The sequence below is a fragment of the Suncus etruscus genome, chromosome 9 (genome assembly GCF_024139225.1).
Source record: "Suncus etruscus isolate mSunEtr1 chromosome 9, mSunEtr1.pri.cur, whole genome shotgun sequence".
Classification (NCBI taxonomy): Eukaryota; Metazoa; Chordata; class Mammalia; order Eulipotyphla; family Soricidae; genus Suncus; species Suncus etruscus.
The window spans coordinates 14,783,611-14,809,275 of NC_064856.1; the positions used below are offsets into that span (position 1 = coordinate 14,783,611).

Below are 25,665 nucleotides of genomic sequence, written 5' to 3' on the forward strand. Positions count from 1 at the left end.
TCAAGAGTAAGGGGTGTCCCTAACCACATCCACATATGATTGTGCAGAAAATGTTCTGAGGATGAAATCACCAAGATTGCTGTGTACATTGTGAGTTATCTCTGGGCCTCTCACCACTTCAAAACATCTTCTACAGTGGATGAAAACTGATTTATGGTATAATAAAGTAGAATACACACCACACACACATATATGACATAATAAGTAACACACACCACACACACACAGAGCCACCAAGATATTGGGAGTAAAAAGCTGGTCCACAGAAATGAATGAGGCTGAAGACAGATTGAACAGTCAAGGTGCTTGCTTTGCATGTGACCAACTTGGTTTAATCCCTGGCACTCTACATGGCCCTTGAGAGGCTCCAAGGGTCAGAGATCACATTGTGTGCAGGAGGCCAATTCCCCAAGCACTGGGTACAGACTAACCCTGTCTCCCCAAATCCAAAATGCTTTATGCAGGAGCTGATTTTATTAGTAAGATTCCTACTAGGAAATCTTTTCATAGCCTAGTCATAGAACTTGAGATCTGGGAAACCTCAGCCACTGAAGAGGCGTCTTAGGTTTGGGAAGGGTAAGGGACTTGTACTACCCAGGTCATTGCAGCAAGAGTAAATGTGGGTGAACACTTATCTACAGCTACCTGTTGTTAGTTATTAGTCTGATTTATAGTAATTTCAATATTTATCAGACTGGTGGTAGAAGTGACTTTATAATGCAAAGGAACTAGTTCAGAATCTAAAAATATTGAGCAAACTGGGCTTTCAACACTATTACTAGTCTACTGTGAGGTAGAATAAATTCTTAATTGAATCTGTCCTCAGAATGGAAGAATGACTTTTAAATGGAAAATCTCATGGAGGTGGTGATGAGACATGACTTTAAGCCAATGAAAGAGCCTAAGGAGAAGGAAGATGGTGAACCAGGCTGGAAAATAGCTTTTCCTCTCTCCAACAGTCCATGCCTGCTTTTCAACATCTTCCCAATCTTGTTACTGTTCTGATCTCTTAAGATTATGATCCCCAAGGTTCTATATATGCTCTTTTCTCAAAAGAGCTGGTGAACAAAGCACAAATATGACAATCAATTTCATATAAGAATGTGACGGTGTTCTCAAACTCCAGTCTCAACATTCTTCTCTAGCAACACAATAACCAAACAAGCTTTTAGGGCTGGCAGGAAGCCTAGGAATAGTTGTTAGTGCAAGCCAACTTTCAAAGATAAGAAAATTGAGCCTCAAAAAGGGAAGGACTAAGTCCAGAAAGGTCACAGGGGAATTAATGGTTTTAATCACCAAAATGAAGCATTTCGACAGATTCATGAACTCTTGGGTTGTTCACATTTTGTAGCTTGAAGTGCTAATTAAGCCAGAGAATTATGGACTTACTATTTATAGGTAGGAGTAGAGATATAAACTAGGTCATGTAACCTGAGGACAGGGAAGGAGCTCCTCTCCTGAGATTCACCTATCAACGTCAATCTTTGTTTTAAGGCAGAACCTGGGAAATGACTCATTTCCACTGTTTCTGAACTTTGACTTGATTTCTAGTCAGTCCTGAAGGACCACAGCTATGAGGAATTTTGTGAGAAAGGGGGAGACCCATATTTCCGGGAAAATGTAGTTTTCACCTGGAGGAGTAAAGCCAGCTTTCTAGATCCATTGATGGCTTCCAAAGGCCACTCTAAAAAGTTTTTCTTGAGTTCTGAGTTTGATTGATCTAATTCTGAGTTTTAACTAATAGTCAAAGTGCTTTCATGAAACTTGAAAGGACAAGGAAAGGACAACAGAAACCCACAAAAAATATTTTTAAAAGACATGCCACTGAGGTTTGTAATTCTCTTGCATCTATCTTTCATGGCTCGCAATGGACTTTTGCTATGTTGCCAACATCAAATCTCAAATCTCTCTGGTGTGAATGAAAGTGCTGAAATCAAAGTACTTCCAAGATTCTGTCTGCCAGAATTTATGGGGCATCAAGGAGTCACTTAACCTCTCTCCATCAGCTCCCACTGCTGTACAATGAGGCTCAAACTATTTTGAGTACCCAGGGACCTTTGGGGTTCTGTAGAGATTGGCCAATCATAACTGAGTCCTAGGGAAGAACCAGAAGTGCTATGTAAGTGCTGAGTAAAAGAGCAGGACTATTGAGACAGCACCTCTACTGAGAATTACTAATTACACTGAGGGCACCAGGCACGGTGGCACGGCAGGCAAACAAGCATCACACAGGGTCATTCAACAACACCATCTTTATTCAAAAATAGATATCTATGAGACATTTCAGAATATACTGCTGTCAACAATGACAGCCTATACGTCTAAATAAAGTCCTAAATTAATATACAAATTTAAGCTTTAAAAATATTCTTTAAAGGAGAAACCTCGAAAAAAGGGGGAAAAACTGAAAATTTTCTAAGGAATCTGTCCTAAAGGAAAGGCCCTTTGAGGCCTAGGGCTGCCCTAAGAAGGAAAAACAAAACAAAACACAAAACTGCCCACCCCACACCTGATCACTTCAGACATACAAGGAGAAAGATTTGATTAAATTAAACAGATGAAATAAGAGCACACTTTGGGGAGAAGGTGGGAAGGATCAAGATTTAAAACAAAAACAAAAAAACAAAAAAGGCATTTTCATTAAACTAAAAATGAAACTAACTTCCTCACAGAAAGTCTACTAGTAACAAGTGTTAAGCGGCCAACACATTCATTTACATAATTGCTACAGATTCATTTCATGTTCTTGCTGTAATAATTATGCGCCAATTGCTCGTAGGACTCAATCAGATAACACAGAGAGGGATTGGGGAGGAGGCAAGGAGACAAGGATGACACCACACTCTGCTGGAGTAACATTTGCATTTAGCTGCCTGGCCCTGCCCTTTTAGTGGCTCTGCAGCTAGCTGTTCCTGCTTCTGTGGAGGAGGGGGACAGTCCCTCAAGGGTCTCACAAGACTGGAGGTGGGGACGCAGATGTGAGGAAACAGCAGAGACTGGAATTGATCTCCCACTTTTAGTCAGGTCACCTACTACCCAATGGCTTCCGGGAGAAAAACGTCAAGAATGAGAGGACAACAGGCAGTGGCCATAAGCAAACAGCACAGTCTGTATTCAAATCCAAAAACAGCGTAAATGTGACTTGGTTTTACTACACAGATATGCGCTGAGTATCTGCTATGACTTTTCTCCACTCTCTTGTCACAGCAGCAGGAGAGTGTCTTAAAGGGAAGCCAGTTCTATTTAAAAATAGGTAATGTTTTTTTTGGGGGGGAAATAGGTAATGTTTTAACATGTAAAGTACATGTACTTAGCTTTTTGGTAATCTTGAAAATTCCAACTTAAAAAAAAAAAACACCAAAACAATAACAACAAAAAAGCCCCTTCCACTATATTCCTTTTTGTATGCTTTGAATCTCAGCCTCTGGATTATCATTCCTATTATACCACTGAGGCAGATTGTTTTTTGCCCTTTCCATTGTCAAAAATGTGCCCGCTAAATCAGAATGCTCTTTCATCCATGAGCAGGCAGAGCCTTTACTTAATACAAGGTTAAAAAAAAAAAAAAACTCACCATATTATAGTTAGAATGTCAGCTGACATGATAATGGAATTAAAAACCCTAAATGCAGACTCCTACCCCTTCCCAATGCGCCACTCACTACTCACCTGGACCCACAGTGGCAGGCGCTATGGGACAAAAACAGTGTCCCGAGTCACCATTATGCGGCTGTGCATCATACTGTGAGCCAGACGTTAATGTGTCCTACTCCCTCAAAGGAGCAAGAAACCACACATGTAGTGCCCAGTCTTGCTTGAGCTTTAGGGGCCCACTACCACCTTCACAGCCAGTTAAGAACACTAAGGACCCTCAAGGAATACTTCCAAGGATGGTTATGTGAAGGAACCTGGAGCATATAATTGTGATCAATCTCATCTCCCTATCTCATCACCTTTTGCATCTTATTGCTGAGTTCTCTGGTTTGTTTCTAAAACAAAGGAACCTAATCTGACTAGAAATCGTTGAGTATTGGGAAGGGAGGATGAGAAATTTGGCAAATTCTTGACAGCAAAGCTGCTTGACAGTCGCACCTCTGACCTGGGTGGATGTCAGTCAGTCAGTGAGGAATTTGATGGCTCCAGAATTGGCCCCTCAGTGGACTGAACCTCAACAAGCTCAGTTCAGGAGGGAGAAGCTGCTTTGCAGATGAAAAGCTGCCACAAGAGACACAACTTCTGGAAGTTTCCAGGAGTACACATGATTTTCATAACTTCTTGGGTTTAAAGAGAGCGCAAAGAATGGAAAACCAAGAGGGGTGTGAAATTATGAAGTGGGAGACACTCAAGATTCTTTCCAAATATGACTCTAGATTAGATTCTACTCGCCACTGTTCTGAGTTGTGCTCACATGAGAGGCTGGAGAGGAGAATCGGTCTGTGATTCTTTGAGGCTGGGGGATAGGGCCAGTGAGTAGTTTCCAACCACGGCCTATCCTCTTCTCTCCGTTGGTTCAGACAGGAATCTGGGGCATGACTGGCACCTGACTAGTCAGTGGAGAAGAGGTCGCCAGCAGAAGGCAGTGGGGCCAAGCCCCCTGTGACGTTGGGTAGCAATGAGAGGTCTGGTAAACTCTGAATGTGGGACTTCAGCTCCTTGCGAACTTGGGTTACCCGAGCCAGCTTCTGTTTGTATTCCTAAAGACACAAGAAGACAAAGATTTCAGTATGTGTGTGCTGATGACACTTTCACTCTTTCCCTCTACTTCCTCCCTAAATGACCATTTCTACTCAGCTACACACAGTGCCAGAACTGCCATACTCCATGCCAATAAAACTTTAATTGGGCCCGGAGAGATAGCAGAGTGGCGTTTGCCTTGCAAGCAGCCGATCCAGGACCAAAGGTGGTTGGTTCGAATCCCGGTGTCCCATATGGTCCCCCGTGCCTGCCAGGAGCTATTTCTGAGCAGACAGCCAGGAGTAACTCCTGAGCACCGCTGGGTGTGGCCCAAAAACAAAAACAAAAAAAAAAAAAATAAATAAAACTTTAATTACTTTTTTTTTAGATGCCACATCCAACAGTGCCCAGGGGTAGTTCCTTCTGGCTCTGTGCTCAGGGGTTCCTCCCAGAGGAACTAGAAAAAGCACAGGTGGTGCTGGGAATAGAACTAGGATCAGCTGCGTGTAAGGTACGTGTCTTTGCTCCTATTCAGACCCCTCAAATGATAAAACTTCAAAGTCAAAGAAGAAAACCTGAGTTCATGAATGGTAAAAGTGAATTAAACAGCATTTAACTTAGTACTTGAAATTTCACGGTAAAGAGTCAGTTCTCCTTCAAATGATATATAGATGTTCAGAATTTCCCATCATTCTGAGGGCTCTACCTAGACAAAGCTAAAAACACAATGCTAGACAGCAGTACTTCTTTTTTTTTTTTTTTTTGGTTTTTGGGCCACACCCGGCGGTGCTCAGGGGTTACTCCTGGCTGTCTGCTCAGAAATAGCTCCTGGAGTTACGTAAGTTTTATGGCTTTAGATTGCCTTGTGTGCTGTTAAGAAATATTATAATCTGTTACAATCTGGGGACTTGAGGGACAATGTAATTGTACATGGATTCTGTTTTATTTATCTTAATGTTCTTTGGCTGAAAGTTCATAGTTAAGATAACAGCAAGGGGATTTCTTCTGAGAATTATGTTATGGGTGATTGTCCTTCCACTGTAACTTTACCTTGTCCTCTTTCTTTGCATCTTTGTTCTCATAATTAAAAATAAAAAAATTTAGAAAAGAAAAAAGAAATAGCTCCTGGCAGGCACAGGGGACCATATGGGACACCGGAATTTGAACCAACCACTTTTGGTCCTGAGTCAGCTGCTTGCAAGGCAAACGCCGTTGTGCTATCTCTCCGGGCCCAGCAGTACTTCTATTAGATTTCAGAACCACCATTTCTACAAACACTGAAGAAGCTTAAATGCACTGTGGGCCTTCCTGAGCCCCTGGTTTCCCGGTTGTGTCCCTGAAAGGTCTGATCACCCACAGGAGCCAGCTCTCATCCCTCGTACAAGGTCTCCAAAATGACAGTTCTGCCAAGCTAACTCTCATGACTTCTCTATGCCCCGGCGCAGGTGGCTGCCTGCACGGCTGTTTGTTCAGGACCCCTTTGAGTCCAAGGGGATTCCTTCTGGGGATCCCAGCACAGGCTGCCTCTATTCCTCTGCCTGCCTGCTGAGCTCCATCTGCGTGAAAAATCTTTCTTCTCATGCAGGAGATGGGTTATATGGCAGCACCCTGCTGTGCACTGAGTGCCTCTAAGAAAGGCTCAAGACAATGCAAGTGGGGCTTCTCTCTTCATCCCCAATTCCATGCAAAAGGTTCTTGGGGAAATCTATATAAAAAGCAAGGCTGGGGCTGGAGGACAGCAAAGATGCTTGCTTGCTTTGCATGTGGCTGACAGGGTTTGATCCCCAGTAACAAACACATATAGTTCCTTGAAGCTCTGCCAGGGGACCAGACTCAAGGAGTGATTGTTGAACACAGAGCCATGGGTTAAGGCCTGAACACTAATGAGTATGGTCCAAAACCCAAAATAACAAAAAAAATGTGTAAGGGTCTGCCTTTTTGTCTTCATATTTATATGTGGTTTTGGGCCACATCTAACAGTGTTCAGGGGTTATTCCTGTCTCTGTGCTCAGAAATCACTCCTCATAGGCTTAGGGGACCATATGGGATCAAATCCAGACCATCCATGTGCAAGGCAAACGCACTAGGCACTGTGCTATTGCTCTGGCCTGTCTTTCCGTTTTTATTATTCTCGATAATTTTAGTCCTCAGTATTTCCACCAGCCAGGAGGGTCCATATGTTACTAATTTAGTTTTGGGGGCCATACGTGGTGGTACTGGAACACTCCCCTGCCTTAGCATCTGGAAATCATGCAGTGCAGGAGTCAAGGCTGGGCCCATGCTGTTGAAAGCCTCCTCTTCAGACATGTCAGACACTTTGATGGAGACCACTTTGATGGAGACCGAAAGGCCCAGGTCTGGCTCTCCCCTACCCTGCCTTGAGACATGTCAATGCCAAGCTCCCTTTTTTTTTTACTCCGCCTCACCTCACTTATGTGAAAACAAAATAATTGGTCATCCTTAGGGTAGGGCCCCAGAGTCCCTAATGTCAGACACCCGAAGAGATGCAGAGTTTGAAGATCTAAAGTCTTTTTTATTTTGTTTTGTGGGCCACACCCAGTGATGCTCAGGAGTTACTCTTAGCTCTGTACTCAGAAATCGCTCCTGGCTTGGGGGATCAAATACCAAGGTCTGTCCTAGGTCAGCCGCATGCAAGGCAAAAGCCCTCACTGTGCTATTGTTCCGGTTCCTGAAGATCTAAGTTTTTGTCTTGATTATGAATTTTCTTCACCACCTTCTTATTTCTTTAAACACCACGGTTGCAAAAATGTCATAGTTGGGTTTCAGTCATCGAATGTACAACACCCTTCACCAGTGTAACTTTCCAGCCACCAATGTTCCCATGTCCCTCCTCCCAACCTCCTACCTGTCTTTGAGACAGGCACTGTATTTGTCTTTCTCACTATCATTGTCACGGTAGTTATTGGTGCAGTTATTTCTCTAGCTTTGTTCACGACCCTTTGTGATAAGCTTCATACCATGGGCTGGCCTTCTAGCCCTTCATCTTTTATTGTCTCTAGGTATTATTATCACACCTGGCAGCGCTCAGGGGTTACTCCTGGCTGTACACTCAGAAATCGCTCCTGGCAGGCTCGGGAAACCATATGGGATGCTGGGATTCGAACCACCGTCCTTCTGCATGCAAGGCAAATGCCCTACCTCCATGCTATCTCTCCGGCCCCACCATACTATTGTTAATTTTTCTTAAATACCACAAATGAGTGAGACTATTCTGTGTCTCTCTCCCTCTGACTCATTTTACTCAGCATAATAGTTTCCATGTCCATCCATGTATAAGCAAATTTCATAACTTTTTCTGGCTATTGTAAATAGCGCTGCAATGAATACAGGAGTGCAGAGAGCGTGTGTGTGTGTGTGTGTGTGTGTGTGTGTGTGTGTGTGTGTGTGTGTGTGTGTGTGTTTTCCTAGGGTATATTCCTAGTAGTAGTATTGCTAGATCAAATAGGAGCTGAATTTCAAGTTTTTTTGAGGAATAGTCTATACTGTTTTTTAGAAAGGCGGGACTAGACAGCATTCCCATCAGCAGTGAATATGAGTTCCTTTCTCCCCTCATTCCCGCTAGCACTTACTGTTCTTGGTCTTCGAGATGTGTGCTAGTCTCTGTGGTGTGAGATGATACCTCATTAATGATTTGCAGCTCCCTGATGATTAGTGATGTGAAGCATTTTTTCATGTGCCTTTGGCCATTTGTACTACTTCTTTGAGAAAATGTCTATTGATTTCTTATCCCATTTTTTGAAGGGGTCAGATTTTTTTTTTTCTTGTTGAATTCTGTCAGTACCTTGTAAAGCTTAGATCTTAACCCCTTATCTAATGGGTTTGGGTGAATAGTTTCTCCCATTCTATGTATGACCTTTATATCCTAGTCCAAGGGTCCTCAAACTTTTTAAACGGGGCCAGTTCACTGTCCCTCAGACCATTGGAGGGTCTGACTATAGTAGAAACAAAACTTATGAACGAATTCTTATGCACACTGCATATATCTTATTTTGCAATGAAGAAACAAAACAGAAACAAATACAATATGTGGCCCATGGGCCATAGTTTGAGGACCACTGTACCAGTCACTGTTTCTTTTGAAGTATAGAAGCTTATTATGCTGAGTGAAATGAGCCAAAGGGAAAGGAATAGAAATAGAATAATCTTATTCATTTGTGGGATATAAGAAAAACAAGAGGGGCCAGAGAGATAGCACAGCAATAGGTCATTTGCCTTGCATATGGCTGATCTGAAAGGGACCTGATTTGATTCCTGGCATCCCATATGGTCCCCCAAGCTTGCCAGGAGCAATTTCTGAGCACAGAGGAGTGCCGTCAGGTCTGATCCAAAAACCAATCAATCAATAAAGTTAAAAAAAAAAAAAGAGGGGCCGGCGAGGTGGCGCTACAGGTAAGGTGTCTGCCTTGCAAGCGCTAGCCAAGGAAAGGACCTCGGTTCGATCCCCCGGCGTCCCATATGGTCCCCCCAAGCCAGGGGCAATTTCTGAGCGCGTAGCCAGGAGTAACCCCTGAGCATCTAACGGGTGTGGCCCGAAAAACCAAAAAAAAAAAAAAAAAAAAAAAAAAAAAGAAAGAAAGAAAAACAAGAGATAGGATGGTAATAATACCCAGAGACAATAGAGACAAAGGTCCGGAGGTCCAGCCCAGGGTAGGAAATTCACCACAAAGAGCAGTGAGTGCAGTTTGAGTAGAAAAGGGTCTACTAGGACAGTGTTCATTGGAACTGATCAATGTAGACAAGAACTCGGTGTGGAAAGGGGGGAAAGTAATATGCAAGGCACTCCTGCAGTAGCAATAGTGCAAACCACAGGTTCAAAAAATGGGGAGAGAGGAGAGAGAAGGGGAGAGAGGGGGAAAGAGGGAGAGGAAGAGAGAGAGGGAGAGAGATTGTCTGCCCTAGAGACAGGTGAGGGTGGGGGAGTGGGGGATGGGAGGAAAAAGGCAGATATCAGTGACAGGAGGGGTGCCCTGATGAAGGATGGTGTATATTATGTGACCAAAACCCATCAATTTTGTAACCACAGTGCTTAAAGAAAGCAATTACAAAAAAGAAATCTAAGTTTTGGGTCTCCTAGGTTCCCAAACTTAAGAACCAAGAGCATGCTCTTGACTAGAATCTTACATTAAAAATTCAACACATGCATGGTCCTGGAGAGATAGCACAGCAGTGTTTGCCTTGCAAGCAGCCGATCCAGAACCTAAGGTGGTTGGTTCGAATCCTGGTGTCCCATATGGTCCCCCGTGCCTGCCAGGAGCTATTTCTGAGCAGACAGCCAGGAGTAACCCCTGAGCACCGCTGGGTGTGACCCCCCCCCAAAAAAAATTTCAACACAATGATTGTATAAAATATACTGTTTCCTTATTAAAAAGCCAAAGAAAATAAAATGTGAAGAAAACTATAAGGAAGAAAAATGCATTTAGGAGACAGGACTACCTTATGTATTCTGTAAGGTTTCTAAGAAAATCTGGATCAGAGGCAAGACAGATAATATTTGCAATAATAATAATGCTTGCAAGTGGACAACCTGGATTTGTTCTCTGGCACCCATAGATAGTACCGTCCCCCAAGCACTGCTAGAGTAGTCCCTGAGCTAAGGGTGACCTGAGTGTCACCAATCCCAAAACAAAACTCAAAGAAAAATAAAGTCCAGATCAAAGTGGTTCTTCAAAACTGTATTCAAAGATCAACTGTAATTTCAACAAACAGCACTAGAACACACCAAACACACACACACACACACACACCTCAGCACATCTATAAAGACCTTTGCAAGAGAAAAAATAGTTCTAAAACAGACCTAAATGTAAAACTACAGTTTGAAATCACCTGACCTTTGGTTTGGGGCCTTTTGACTCTGACACTAAAGGTGTGATACATAAAAAAGAAGGGAGAAGTCAGGCTTCGTTCAAATGAAAGATTTCTGCTTTGTGGAAGACACTCAAGAGAATGAAGACAGGGTAGAAAATGGGGAGAAGTGTTCTGTACAAGACACATCTTTGGATAAAAGCAAGTGAAAACAACAATGAGACATCAACACCTATTCCAAAGGCCCAAATCTAGACCATGACAGTTCCAAATGCTGGAAAGGATGCGGAACAATAGAAATTCTCAAACACTGCTCGTGGGAATGCCAACATGGTACGGCCACTTTGTCAGTTTGGCAATTCCTAGAGAACTAAATTTAATCTTATTTTCTAATCACTCTCATTGGTCCACACAAGTATACTGTACATTATTTGTAATTACCCAAACTTGGATGCAATCAAGGTGTTCTTTAATAGATGAATAAAACTAACTTTGGTACATTCAAACAACAGAACAGCATTAGGTACAAGAGAAAAATAAGCAAATAAAGCCATGACAAGAACTGGAGAACTGCCAAGCTAACTGAAAGAGGTCAATCTACAAAGACTAATAATAATGTAATATTGTTTCACTCCATGGAACTCTGGAGGAGAAAAATCTATATTGACAGGGACTGGAAGGGAGGAGGAAGAATGAACAAATGGAGCACAGAGCATTTTTAGGGTCTTGAAAATAAAATATAATGATGGACACATGCCATGGAATGTGGGTGTACGTGCATGTATATGATGTGCCAATATGATAATAGGGGAAGACTGCATTGTGTGTGTGGGGGGCACTTGAGAAATCTGTACATTTTTCTTATTTCTGTATTCTCTTATTTCTAAAACTGCTCTTAAAAATAGCCTTTATGGAGAGATAGTACAGCAGTGATTGCCTTGCAAGCAGCCTATCCAGGACCTAAGGTGGTTGGTTCGAATCCCGGAGTCCCATATGGTCCCCCGTGCCTGCCAGGAGCTATTTCTGAGCAAATAGTCAGGAGTAACCCCTGAGCACAGCCGGGTGTGGCCCAAAAACCAAAAAAAAAAAAAAGAAAGAAAGAAACGTTTCAGGCCCAGTGTAAGGATACTGTGGCATGTACTAGGAATATGCAAGCAGCTGAGCTGACAAGTCGACCAATTACTTTTATCATCCCTTAAATTCAATTACATGCAATATATGTGATCACCCACATTTTTCCTTAAAAACAAACTGTACTTCCAACATAGGCATAAGACCTGTAATACACCACCTCTTTACCTGTTCTCCCCCAAATGCAAAGTAGTCTTTTGCACTACTTTGGTCCTTTAAAAACTTCGCTAACTCATTTTATTTCTTTTTTTTTTTAAATTTATTTATTTATTTAAATGTTTGCCCTACATATACATTTGTGGGCACATACACTTTTATTTCCTTTTTTTTTTTTTTAATCGTTTTTGGGTATGTGACCTATTTCTGTTATCCACTCTGTCCACCCCAAATACTCCGACATATAATGGAGCACCACTTCCCCCTGCAAAGGCACACTAAATAAAGAGGAAATCTTACATATTTAAAAAAAAAAAAGAGCTCTTATCTACTAGAGATAGGAACTCATAGTTGTTTACAATACAGGGATATCTCCAACCTTGAAAATATGTCATGTGGAATCAACTTAGACCTCAGGTGATTAGATATCATCCATCCAGCCTTGAACCCTGGATCCCAGACATAGAAATGGCACAGCTCTTCACAACAGCTGCAAGAAACAAACTCCATCTGGGACAGCCTTAATACTGCAGGGTCAACAACAAGGGCCAGCTCTAACATGATATCCCGACAATGAGGAAAATGTGAACAACTTGACCTTAGAACAGTTTAGCCTACCTTACCAGCTAACGACAAGACAAAACCAGAAGACGTGGCACCCTTTGGTAGATACAAAAGCCAAGATCGTGATTTACAGATGACTGGCTGCTAGAACCACGACCAGACCGTATACATCTTGGGACCAACATAAAGGCCCTAGTCTAGGGTTTGAGCTAAGACCTGCACAATAAACATGATCCCCAGTTCCAAAGGTCCGGCAGAGACAATTGTAACGGAAAGGGGCTTCTGGAAGAACAAAGAAAGATGCTATCCTAGATGCCTTCCTAGGTTCAGCGCAAAGACCAAGATCACCAACCACAGAAGATGGATTAAAATGGCACTGAGGTAACAGAACCTCTAGATTCACAAAGACTGACTTCACCATAAGTCCCACCTCAGGATATGTACAGATACTGAGACCTCTAAACACAGAGCTCCGACTGTATCACACTGGACAGAGCAGAAGCCTTCCACACACCAAAAAAAAAAACACAATCGGGAGAGTAATGATCCTGAGCAAAGACTAGAGCTGATCCCATGACAGTATACTCCAAGGACGGAGAAACCCCATATCTCATAGGGCAAGTGAATTCCTTTTCGAATGACCCCAATATTTACTGTGCCAGGGCAGGAGGGAAAAAAAATACAAAAAACACAAAACCTTGGTTATTTATATATATCTTACCTTCATTTATTATTGTTATTATTATTTTTATTTACCTAGCTATTTTGGTCGATTTCTCAGTTTGGATGTGATTATTGAAATTGTTGTCCCCAATTATTCTTATTTTTTTTCTCTTCCTTTCTTTTCTTTCGTTATGTGCTACGCCATGTTTCTTATTTCAAGACCACGGCGTGTTTTTTGTTTGTTTGTGTTTGTTTTTTGTTTGTTTTGTTTTGTTTTTTATCTGTTTTTTTTTTTGTGGTGCTTATCGTTATAGCTGGAGTCCTCACTGGATATTTGACACTTCTTTTGGTACTGGTGGAGTGTTTCAACTTCTTTTTCTCCTTCATTTCCCAAATCGATGATGAGAACCTCTAGAAGGATTCTGCCCATTTTCGGGGTATTAAACTCTTACCCCAGTTTATTTATTTTCTCTTTTTCAGGCAAAACCACGCAACTTGAACTAGCTACCCCTGCCCCTACTTAGAGGGGGAAATAAGGGAGGCATCAAGACCAAACTGATGCAAGACTACTAAGTAGTTGGTTAGAGACAGAGGGGACCACATATTCTAGCCGCCCTGGGGGTGAGGGAGGAGGAAAAGGGAGGTAAGACAAAAACGGAGGTGTAGGGAGGACAATTTGGGGATGGGAATCCCCCCTGATTTTATGTAAATATGTACCTAAAATATTGTCAACAATATGTAAGCCACTATGATCAAAATAAAAATTATATTAAAAAAAAAACCACACAAAAACATTAACACCCCCCACAAAATTAAACCCCAAAAGCTCAGCCTTTTTAAATAAAAGGCAGATACAGATAGACACTGAAGCGAGTCAACCAAAATATTAAAGGGACTCTAGACTCAATGCCCACTGCACCCACTCCTTTCTCCAGCTTTTACTGTTATGTGCTCTGCTCCAATGGCTTGGTCACTGCCCCCAGTACCCCTCTCCCTCTTTATCTTTCAAAAAGTAAACTTCTTTGGTTCTGGAAAAATAAAGGCGGCAGACCTCAGCAAAACCCAAGACCCATCCCCCAACTCTCCACGTGCTTTCCTGACAAGTGTGACCTACAAACTTATTCTGAGGTTCCAAACCAGGCCCTCGGCAACCCCTGCACTCAGAAGAGCTCGGATTTCTTCTCACAAAACCAACTTCAAATGTGATGAGATCCATTCAAATTCCTCTGACTCATTGAAGGTAGCATACCCTACAATCTCTTGAATACACCAAGTTCCTCTTGGGTAGAGAGATTATGTGACAAGTGGCCACGTGCTCCCTGTTGAAAATACCTTCAGTTGTGAGTACTAGAGAACAAAGCCTTTCACCAGACCCTCATGCCATGGTGCCTGGTACAGGAATGCAGGAGATCAGAACCCAGCAGAATGACATCACCACAGTCCTGGTCCTCAATCCCCCCTCTTGGGGGAATTCCTCTTGGGCGATTCCTCTCAATCCAAGTCCACCACGAATCATAAACAAGAAAAGACATGGCATAGCCATGCAGCAATGTTCCTTTCTTACTCTTGCCTAATCAATACTGGGGTGATGGCTAAGGTGAGGGGTTCAATTACACAACCCGAGTACAGCAAACCCTACTTCTCCAGAGAAGGCGTAGAGAAGCTGGAACAGCGGAAAAAAGAGCTGTCAGCCTTTCTGCTACTAAACTAGCTCAGGTGTCCTAGATGTGGGAGGAAGCGGGCATCTGGAAAAAACTGCTGGTTTATTGATCTGAATGCCAACAAATGTTTAAAATGGAGGTGAAGGCTCAATGCGTAGTTACCGGATAGAGCCTGGAGTTTATACTTCTGGCAAAGCTTTGGAATTTCTCCTCAGACACACTCCAAACTTGTGTGACCAAATGTACCTTACCCAACATGCCCTGAAAGCTGTGGGCCCAGCTCCACGTGAGAACACAGACTATCATGCAGCACCAGGATAACTGTAAAGGGACCAAGGTTTGCGCATACTTTGCCTTTTTTGGTTATGGCAGTAAACCAGACCTGACATGCCAGAGATGAGCTCTGGGATAAAAGGGTTAGAAACAACAGAGGCTGACAATGAAATGACCTTTCTACAGGAATTTCATTTTCAAAACAAAATCATAAGCGTTTCTGATGGCAATTCATGAGAAATGAGCGATCAAAATGTAAATATTGCGAACCCTAGTTTTTCTTACTAGGAAGTCTTTGCAGGAGAAAACTTTATATCAGAAATAACACCACTGTCAAGTCCCGACCTGATAAGACTCATGTTTTCCTTTATCTTGCCCTGTTGTGCCATAGGACATATGGTATATAAAAACCATCCACCGTTCAGCAATTCCCAACCAAGTGCCATAAAGGGTGATTAGGCATAAAGCAATTTCTGATAAGCCTGTTTCAAAGGTGGCCCACCACACTAAATTTAAGTAACAACAGCACTCCCTCGAGACTGGGGGAGCAAGCTGACCCTAACGCTATCTAACGCACCCATTCAGTCCCCCTTGTCCAGCAGGGGGCTTATACTCACAGCAATCAACAGATCTATATCTCACTCATTTTTTCATATGCTATGAAATTTTTTTGAGACTGAAAATCAGAATAATGCCATTAACTATGTACAAGGCTCTATGTGGGTACAGAAATGCATCACTGACCTGAACCTCTCTCCTAGCCAGCTCCAAGCTTGCACATGACTTAGTAGCAGCTGCGACATTTCAAAATGATACATTCTGGATGTCACAGCAGTGCTGGAGCTGCTGAGTAAGATACTGGGGAAGATAAAAGGAAAAGGAAATTGTGGGTCCAATCCCAGAGTTCAGGGTCTCAGCTCCGTTATCAAAACCATAACAAAGGTATGCACAAAGTATTTCCCAGAAGGCAAAATGACAGAAGTGTTACAATTAGAAGAATGAGCTCAGGCAATCCATCATTCTCTGGAGAAATCAAACAGGAAAGAGTTTAAGCTTGAAAATGATATCCTAGTATTTTCAGGGTACTTCTCCCAACCTAGAAGACCTTCTACATGAAGGGTTAGTAATAAGAGAGTGTCTCCTGTCATAACAACACCCCAAACTGACATATTTGCAGAAACAAGGTTAAAGAATAGAAAGCTGGTTTCTACAATAACTAAAGTAATAAAAATAATTCTAACAGATAAAAAATTTCAGTAACAGGCAAATTTTCAACCCCAAATTTGGAAGTATAAAGTAGTTACTCAAATTAAATTGAGGTCCATAAAAATACTTTTTTTTTGTTTTGTATTGGTTTTTTGGGACCATACCTAGTGGCACTCCTAGCTCTGTGCTGAGAAATTGCTCCTGGTTCGAGGGGACATATAGGATGCCGGGGATCGAACTTGTATCTGTCCTGGGTCAGCCCTGTGCAAGGTAAGCACCCTACGACGCTGATCCCCATAAAATACTTTTAAAAGGCACTGGGCCCATCAAAAAGACTACATTTTTACTGGAGAGATAGTATAACAGTATAGCAGGTGGGGTGATTGTCTTGCATGCAGCCGACCAGGTTCAACCATACATAACATTCCATATGGTCCCCTGAGTTGCCAGGAGTGATTCTTGAGGGCAGAGCCAGGAGTAACCCCAGCATTGTCAGGTGTGGGGCAAAAACCAAACCAAACCAAATCAAAACAATCCCCCCAAAATACAGAATACATTTATGCAGTTATGCCTGTTTTAGAGACCAGATAAAATCAAAATATTGAAATATAAAAACAACTCATCCTTCACAATTAGGGTTTACTTTAGTTAAGCAATAAAGCTATAAATTACATGCAAGTAAAAAGTCCCCACACAATGATTTCTTAGTGGCATTCCCACATTATTGGAAATCCTGGTTCCGAAATGCAGACAAACCTGCCAACTGTTTCTCCTTTTGCATCAAATGCTGGGAGAGACACGTATTCCTTAAGGATGGCAGCAAAACAAAGGGTAGAAAAAGAAAAGTTTCTAGAGAAGACAACTTTAAGCAATACCTGTATCATTTTAAGTGCTAGAAGGTCTGCCTGAGGCAAGGCATCTGGACGCAGCTCTCTCTACATGTAATAGAAAGGAGTCAATCCCTTCCAAATAGCAAACAAACAAACTTTTAGCACAGAAAGTCCATGCTCAAATTCTCTGTATGGTGTTTGCCTGTGGTATGGCAAGTGATTTCACCTGGGTGAACTTGGTTCCTCATATATAGGATAGGAAGGGAAATAACATCTACATTCCAGGCGGCTGTGAGACCTGAAAGAAGAAAGTCATTTGCAAAATTGTTCAGGGAAATTACTGGACAGGGTGAGGGGAATCCCCTAATAACAAAAAGTCATTATGTTAAGAAAAGACAGAACTAAAGAAAATTATATTGGGAGGGGTGGGTACACAGACTGAGATCGCTCCCAGCAGTACCTGGTGGTAACTTCTGGTGCAGTGCTCAGGGACAATGTGACAGTGCTGAGGATAGAACCTGGGCCTAAACCCATTAAGCTCTGTCCAGTCCTAAAGGACGTGTCTTGTTTTGATTTGTGCACCATACCCAGTGACCTAAGAGCTACTAAAGAAAAGAACTAATGAGATATAAGAACTTCCCTACTGTGCTCGCTTCAGCAGCACATATACTAAAATTGGAATGATACAGAGAAGATTAGCATGGCCCCTGCGCAAGGATGGCATGCAAATTCGTGAAGCGTTCCATATTTTTTTTTTGTGGAAAAAAAAAAAAAAAAAGAAGTTCCCTACAGAAAACATTCAAGGATGTCCTGAAAATTGCACACATTTACAGGAATCTGGCTGGAGAAAATAAAAGGGCCTGTGAACTCGAGGACACACCACAGATTCTACTTATCTTTTACACTGATAGGTCCAATCTGATCAATGGAAAGACCAAAAGAAAAGGAATTAGTTCTAGGAGTTAAGTCTAGATTGCATTGTTCCTGGGCCCTCTATCGAAGATGTATTGAAGATGTATTGTTGGCTGAGCTACATCTGTAAAGAAAAACATCTTGACACGGGTTGGGACTGAAAAAGTGACAATATAGAGAGGATTTCAAAGTCAAATAACCCAGAAACAGAACAACACACTAGGCCACACTAGGCAGTGCTCTCACAGGGGTGGAGACATGCTATGCCACTGCATTTGAGGAGGGGAAGGAGAAGAATTTCAGCTTTTATGGGTGTTATCACACAGAAATGATATGAAATAGAATTTAAACCAGCAGCTTCCCAAAACAGTGGGTCTATTGCACCCTTTTCAGGGGATAAAAAATCCTCAGTAGTTCCTCCCTTTTACCTTAGCCCCTATAATATTTGAAACAACAGAAGAGTCTCCCAATCACAACTAAGGCTGCTATGGCCCCAATGAATCATTTCAGAGTCTTCCACTCCCCCACCCCCCACAAACCCCTGAAAGGGTAATGTCCACTTGGGAAACATGATCTAAACCATGAGCAGGTATTAGGCTAGGTAAAATGAACCAGCAGAAGGCCAGCAGGGAGAGTGTTCCAGCCAAGGGACTAACACATGTAAATCCTGGGCAGAGGGCCAGCCCAGACAAAATACAATGGAATGCAACAAGAGATACGGCTGATGAGGTCAAATGGGCCTCGTCAAAAGTCACGCTTTCCTATTTTCAAGGAGAATGACATGCTCAGTGCTGCATTTTAAGAACATCACAGGCCTGTCATGAGAAGACCGAATAACAGCATGTAAGAACAGATGCACACTGCTCAGTAATGAGGCACTGTATGGAAGCAGATGAGACTATGCGAGTGTGGACTAAGGTGTTAGCAGCGGAGAAAGAGGGGTTGGAGAGACAGTATAGAGGGTAGGTAGGGTGCTTGCATTGAATGTGGCCAGGTTTGAATCCCAGCACTGCCCACTGCTTATGTTCGTTCCCCTGAGCATAGCTAGAAGTAGCCCCGTGCAGAGCCGAAAAGTAGCCCTCCCCCTGAAAAGAGATGAACAGAAGGGGGACACATTTAAGAAGATTGAGGCAACAGATCCACAGTGGCTCTGGGATTCTCCTGCTGTGGAAGGAGACTGAGGTGGTATACAGAGGAGTGGCAGAGTGCTGAAGGTGAGAGCGGTCATAGAGAAGGTGGGGCTGACTGGTGGAGAGACAAGAGAAACGGGAGAAATACTGGGAGCGGGGACTAGTGCCTAGGTTCTGTTATCTGTTTCATTTTTCTGTGGTGTTGGGGACTACTAGGCCACTATCCTGGTTACATGGTGAATTTAGATTTTTGTTTGCTTGTTTTTGGGTTACACCAAAGATGCTTAGGAGTCACTCCTGAAAGTGCAGTAAGACCATATGTGATGCCAAGGATCGGATCTGGCCCAGCCACACGCAAAGCAAGCACCCTACCTGCTGTACCTTCACCGGCTCCAACTGTGGTGAAAATGTTTAATGAATCAAAAGAAACAATGGAACAGGTAGACAGCCAAGCACAAGGAAGTATGCGTCAAAATGAGAAAACTACAAGTAGAAAGGACAAAAATGAAGTCTAGTAGGATATAGAAAAAACTCATTACAAGCTCTGAAGAGCAGAATAAATTCCCAGGAAAAGATCGAGATGTTCTAAGAGGAGATGGAGAAAACCTCTTGAAAACAAAAGATGGACAACTGTCTTTAAAGAAATACACTGCACACCGGAGAGCTATGGGATGAGCTCAAGAGGAACAAGATAAGAATCTTCAGAGTCTCCAAGACCAGGAAGGGGAATCTGACTTAAAACCAACAGTTAAAGAAATGTTAGTTAAGAACTTCCCAGAGTTTTGAATACAGGCAACCAAATACAAGAAGCCTGAAAGGTCTCAGGGAAAACAGATTTAATTAGAAAAACTCCAAGATATTCTGAACTCATAAGGACAAAATTCAAGACAGAATATAGAAAACAGCAATATTAAAAAAGGTAATATACAAAGAAAAGTCTGTAAAATTCACAGCAAAATCAAATGAAACTCTACAAATCAGAAGAGGACTCATGAAAATGAACACACTTCACTAAGAATATGCTATAAAGCCAGATCATCATTCAGATTTGAATGAAACTTCCAGAGCTTCATGTGACATGTGACAGTTTAGGGAATTTGTAACTTCAAGACAAGTTTTTTTTGCAAATCATTTAAAAAGTTTAAAATTAAGACATTTCCTCAAAGAAGAAATGCAGATGGCCAAAAGGCATATAAAAATGCTGCACATCACTCATCATCAGGGAGATGAAAATCAAAACAACAATGAGGTATCATCTCACACCACAGAGGCTAGCACATATCACAGAAAATAAGAACCAGTGCTGGTGCAAATGTGAGGAGGGACTCTCATTCACTGCTGGTGGGAATGCAAACTGGTCCAGCCTTTTTGGAAAACAATATGGAGATTCCTCAAAAAAACAGAAATTGAGCTTCCATATGATGTAGCAATTTCACTCTTAGGTATATACCCTAAAATCCAAAAAACACCACACAAAAAAGCCCTCTGCAATACTATGTTCAGCACAGCACTATTTACAATAGCCAGAATCTGGGAACAACCCAAGTGCCCAAGAGGAGATTAGTGGCTAAACAATCTACACAATGGAGTGATACATCTACACAATGGAATACTATGCAGCTATTAGGGAAAAAATACAGTAATGAAATTTGCTAATACATACATGCTGAGTGAAATGAATCAACGGGAGAGGGATAGGAATGGAATAATCTTACTCATCTATGGGATAAAATTGAAAAAAAAAATAGTACAGTAATAGAGAAAATAGAGATGAGGGCCAGAAAGACCAGTCCATGGAAGGAAGTTTGCCACAAAGAGTAATGCAGTTAGGGTAGTGAATGGTCCACAGTGACAATAGTGCAATTGATCACTCTGGACAAGAACTGGGTGCTAAAAGAGATAAAGTAATAAATATGCATGGTAACCCCTCATTAGCAATAGTGCAAACCACAATGTTAAAAAAGGAGGGAGAGAAGGAAGGGTGAGGGTGAGAGGGTAAGAGAGAGAGAGACTCAGAGAGGCAGGCAGAAAGGAAAGAAGGGAAACTGGGGACATCAGTTACAGGAAATGTGCACTGGTAAAGAGTGGTGTACATTCTATGTCTGAAACTCAACCATGAGCAATTTTGTTACCCCAGTGCTTAATTATTAAAAAATAAAGTTTCTTTAAAGAATAGTACAAACCCCAGCATTAAGCATCAAGTACAGAATTCATGATTGTTATGTTAGCTATGTTTACTTCTGGCTTGCAAAGGGATTTTATGCATTCTTAGTAACAAATTAACATCTCCTTTATATCAAATGTTCTATGTCTGATAAGGGTTTTTAAATCCATATTTTTATTATAATCTTTTACTTATTAATAAATGCACATTAAGCACTGTCTATAATTTCTAGTAGAAACCCAATATTCCTTTTCTTAGGATAAAACAACCCTTTTATGGGTCTATTCAGGTTTCCCCCTTTAAGTATTATGATTCTTTTTGTTCTTACAAAATTTACATTTGTAGGATTTACCAATTTTATGTAAACTCTAAAATGTATTAGGACAGAACAAAGTGTTTGCCTTGCCTGGTGCCTACCAAGTTCAATATTCAGCATTCCCTATGGTCCTTGATACTTACTCCCTATCACTCCCTGGTAGGAGTGATCCCAACCCTGAGCGTATACCCAGGAGTAAACCCTGAACATTGCCAGGATGAGGACCCTCCAAATTTATAAATAAAAAAGATTTTTAAAAAGAAAACATTTTAATTTGCAATTTTGTGGAATTTCAGAATTCATCTATATGTGGTGTCACCACCTCTACAAAAGGATTGCTAGTGTAGTTGAAATATAAAAAATATTAGGAGAACAACAAATGGTCAAAGTCAGAAGAAATGAAGATTTTGTCTATCAAACTGAGCTTCCGGGGAGGTGATTTGTTGGTAGGGTCCCCAGGACCTGGTGGAGGTAGTGGTCTGATGCTGGGATCATTTATGCATGGGAAGTGTGATTTTTAGTACTGTAAATCCTGGTACTTCAACAAAAATGTTTTTCAAAAATTAAATAAATCTTGCTTCAGCATTAAAAACAAAGAACTAAAATATATCGCTCTAAAAATAGCATGTACCACTTGGTCAAACAGACATTTAGAGTAGAGCTCAAATTTCTGTAGTCTGAACTCTGCTCATTCAAGTCAACGTTATATTAAAGAGTATCTGCTATTTTCACAAAGCTACTTCAAATGGGGGCTGGCGAGATAGCACAGCGGTAAGGGGTTTGCCTTTCATACAGAAGGTCGCTAGTTCAACTCCCGGCATCCCATATGGTCCCCCGAGCCTGCCGGGGGTGACCCAAATAAACCAAAAAAAAAAAAAAGCTACTTCAAATGGAAACGAGTGACTGAAAACCCAGAACACAAACTCAATGAATTCCTACCTACACTGCTATAACAGACTCTGAAAAAGAAAAAGAATCCCTAAGGTAGGAATACTGAACGCTGGTGGTGAAGTAGTAAAATGGAAACGATAGGTGATTTTCAGCATACTTAGAAGACAAGCAGACTTCAGCACACATGCAAAAAGAAAATAATCCAGACGAAAATTAGTATAAATTAAAGAGAGAAAATGTCAATAGAATATCCAGCCATAGGTATTCAAGTTTGAAATGTCTATAAAGATAATACTGAATAATATTCAGTTACTAAAAAGAATGGGCCGGAGTGATAGCACAGTGATAGTGTTTGCCTTGCACGCAGCTAACCCAGGTCTGACCAGGGTTCAATTTCTGAGCAAAGAGCCAGGAGTAATCCCTGAACGCCAAACGGGTATGGCTCCAAAAAAATGTGAAAGGACAGTGGTAGAGGATAGTAGTATTTTGGTGTTGAGTATGGTAACACCTAACATATCAACATTACACTCTTATAAATCTACACCATTAAGAAGAGATTTTTGAAAAATAAATTAAAAAAGGAAAATGTTGAGGGCCAGAGACATAGAACAGCCAATAAGGCAACTGTCTTGCCTGTGGCTGGCTAGGGTTTGGCCCCTTGAGCAAGCCAAGAGCTGCTGTCTACAGTTAGTTGATGGAGCCAAAACAACTGCAAGGCGGAAGAGTAGAGGGATAAAGTGCTTGCTTTGTACACAGCCAACCTTGGTTTGATTCCTAAGCACCACAATATGGTCCCCTGAGCAAAGGCAGGAATAATCCCTGAACAACATGGGTGTGGTCCCCTCCCCAATAACAATAACAAAAAGCAAGCACGAAAAATCACCAAAAGTTGTGCTACCTACATATCTACCTACCTACCTACCTACCTACCTATGTATACACACACACACACACACACACACACACACACACACACACACACACACACACAAATTAGCTATGGCTAAACACCTAAGAGCTTTAAAATCATGTATCTTTTTCAATGTCAAGTCAAATTTTAGCAAACTTTCAGGCACCAAGTATTTGAGAAGTTCATTGAATGTATGCCCCCCAACAGAAATAATAAATATTGAAGATTTCCCACTAATAGAAAAGCACCAGTGTGCACAGATACACAGGGAATCAAGAGAGGAAGACTCAGCTGCAAATAAACTAAAGATCAGCAGTACTGTATGAATGGAGGAAGCTGAGAATCTGCTTTCAGCTTCCAACCATGTTACTCCTGAACAACACAACTCGAGAAGCCCACAGCCATCAGGGAAACCTGACTGGGGGGCAGTATAAGAAAGCAATGAAATTAGGAGAACAGGGACGGAAAGAAAGCTAAAGCATACGAATCGGGAGAGAATTGACTTACCAACTCCTCATTACAACCTGGCTGGTGTAACTAGAGTGACCAGCTTATAGTACTACCATCACTGCTAGTCCCAGGAAGAAAAAATTACAAGTCAAGGAAGGACAAAGGGCAGAGGCTCACTAGGATCCCAGGGATGCTTGGGTAACCTGTGGAGTCAGGTGACTGGGGTCTTCACTGATTTCTCTTCACCTAGAACTACTCACAGAAACCCCTCTTTGTTTCCTCACCTAAAATCCTTACCTCATCTGCTCTTACCTCAATGAAAACAATGAGATCCTGGTTTTTGATTAAGATAGGAAGGAAAAGAATTTACTTCAAAGGTAACGAAGGAGCTCTGTCTCTAACTAATGCCTATTTCATTACTAAAATAAATCTTTTCACCCGCACCCTGCAATGGCATGGGGATACTGCCAATGTCCCCCTCAAAACCAAAGAGTTTCTCAAGTTGTTAACAGACACACTACCCATGAGTATGTGGAATGTCACAAGGCCAAGACGGATTCTGAACCCCATGGCCTTGCCAGCTGTGCTGTCTGAAGGGGCTGGCTAAACTCCTGTGTACTCATTAAGATAAGGTGGGGAGACATCTCTCCCCTCCTCAGGGCAAAAGCACACAGTTGTGTTAAGATGCTATTAATTAGATCCTGGGTGCCAGTGTGTTTATGCAAACTTAGAAATGTTTTCTCAGAGGCAACTCTGGTATGCTTCATGTAGCCATTTGTAGCTCTGCTACAGGCTATTTCCCTAGAATAATTCTGGAGGACTCAAGAATGATTCAACTTCCATTACTCGTCTGTGTGGGGTGTCTTCCTACTACTGACAGACCAATAGTCTAATTTAGAAAGAAAACAATGGCCAAAGACAAAACCACAAATCTGGTTGGATATTACTGTGCCTGTATTCTATTCCTAGATGCAGTTAATGCTGTTTTCTAGACCTGAGTTTCTTTTCTTCTCCTCACTTTTTGTTGGTTCCCTCCACCACCACCCCAAGCCCAAAGTGCTCAGGGCTTACTCCTGGTTCTGTGCTCAGGATCAATCCTGGCAGAATCTGAAGAAATATGTGGTGCCAGGGATCGAACCTGAGTTAACTGTGTGCTTCAGGCCCATTTTTAAGTATTTTTATAAAAAAAAAAAAAATTAGGGAGAGTGCATTGGAGGGCTTCTTTAATTTTGGAGCCAATCATGGCTTACTCTGCTCAGGAATTACTCCTGGCAGGGCTTGGGAGACCTAAGTGATGCCAGAGATCAAACTTGGGTAGGCCTCATACAAGGCAAGAGCCCTAATAGCCGAACTATCTACCTAGTTCTTTTTTTAAGAAATTACTTAAAAATGTTGTAACAGAACTGAAACATTTGAAATACAATGGAGTCTTTATTAATGAGTTAGAAAACTAAAGAATGTTAAGATGGCAAGATTAATACAACCTCCAGATTCAACACAAATTCTACTAAAATTACAATGACCTATTCTGCAGAAATGAAAAAGAAAATCCCCAAACTTCTCAAATATAGACTTAGAAGAGGCCCCCATAGCAAAAAAAAAAAAAAAAAAAAAAGTATTTAAAAAGAAAAATAAAGTTTGAGAACACAAGGTTTCCAATTTCAAAACTTACTAAGAAGCTACACCGACCAAAAAGTGATATCAACATCAAATCAATTATGACAAAAGAAAGTATCATGCATCCAGGGAGGAAAAAAAGTCTCTTTAATGAATGGAGGTGCAATGACAGAATATCTATATGCAAATAATTTTAACACTTATAAAAAATTAAAACTACATGACTCAAAGAAAATATAGGAGTTAAGTCTTCATGAGCCTGGACTCTTAAACACCAAAAATAAACACCAA

At 41.6% G+C, this 25,665-nt stretch overlaps 1 protein-coding gene and 1 non-coding gene across 2 annotated transcripts in view; one reads left to right on the forward strand and one right to left on the reverse strand.

Annotated features, from left to right (window-relative positions):
* Window positions 1-3,286: 3,286 nt before the first annotated feature.
* The window catches only part of RPRD1B (regulation of nuclear pre-mRNA domain containing 1B), a 65,774-nt gene continuing 43,395 nt past the window's right edge, over window positions 3,287-25,665 (reverse strand). Inside the window, exon 7 of the mRNA XM_049779323.1 lies at window positions 3,287-4,694. Within this exon, the coding sequence (XP_049635280.1) occupies window positions 4,545-4,694 (150 nt within the window). The 3' untranslated portion in view covers window positions 3,287-4,544. The remainder of the gene's footprint in view (window positions 4,695-25,665) is intronic.
* LOC126019664 (U6 spliceosomal RNA) lies at window positions 17,630-17,736 on the forward strand. Its single transcript, XR_007499294.1, has one exon. It is a non-coding gene; the product is annotated as a U6 spliceosomal RNA (small nuclear RNA).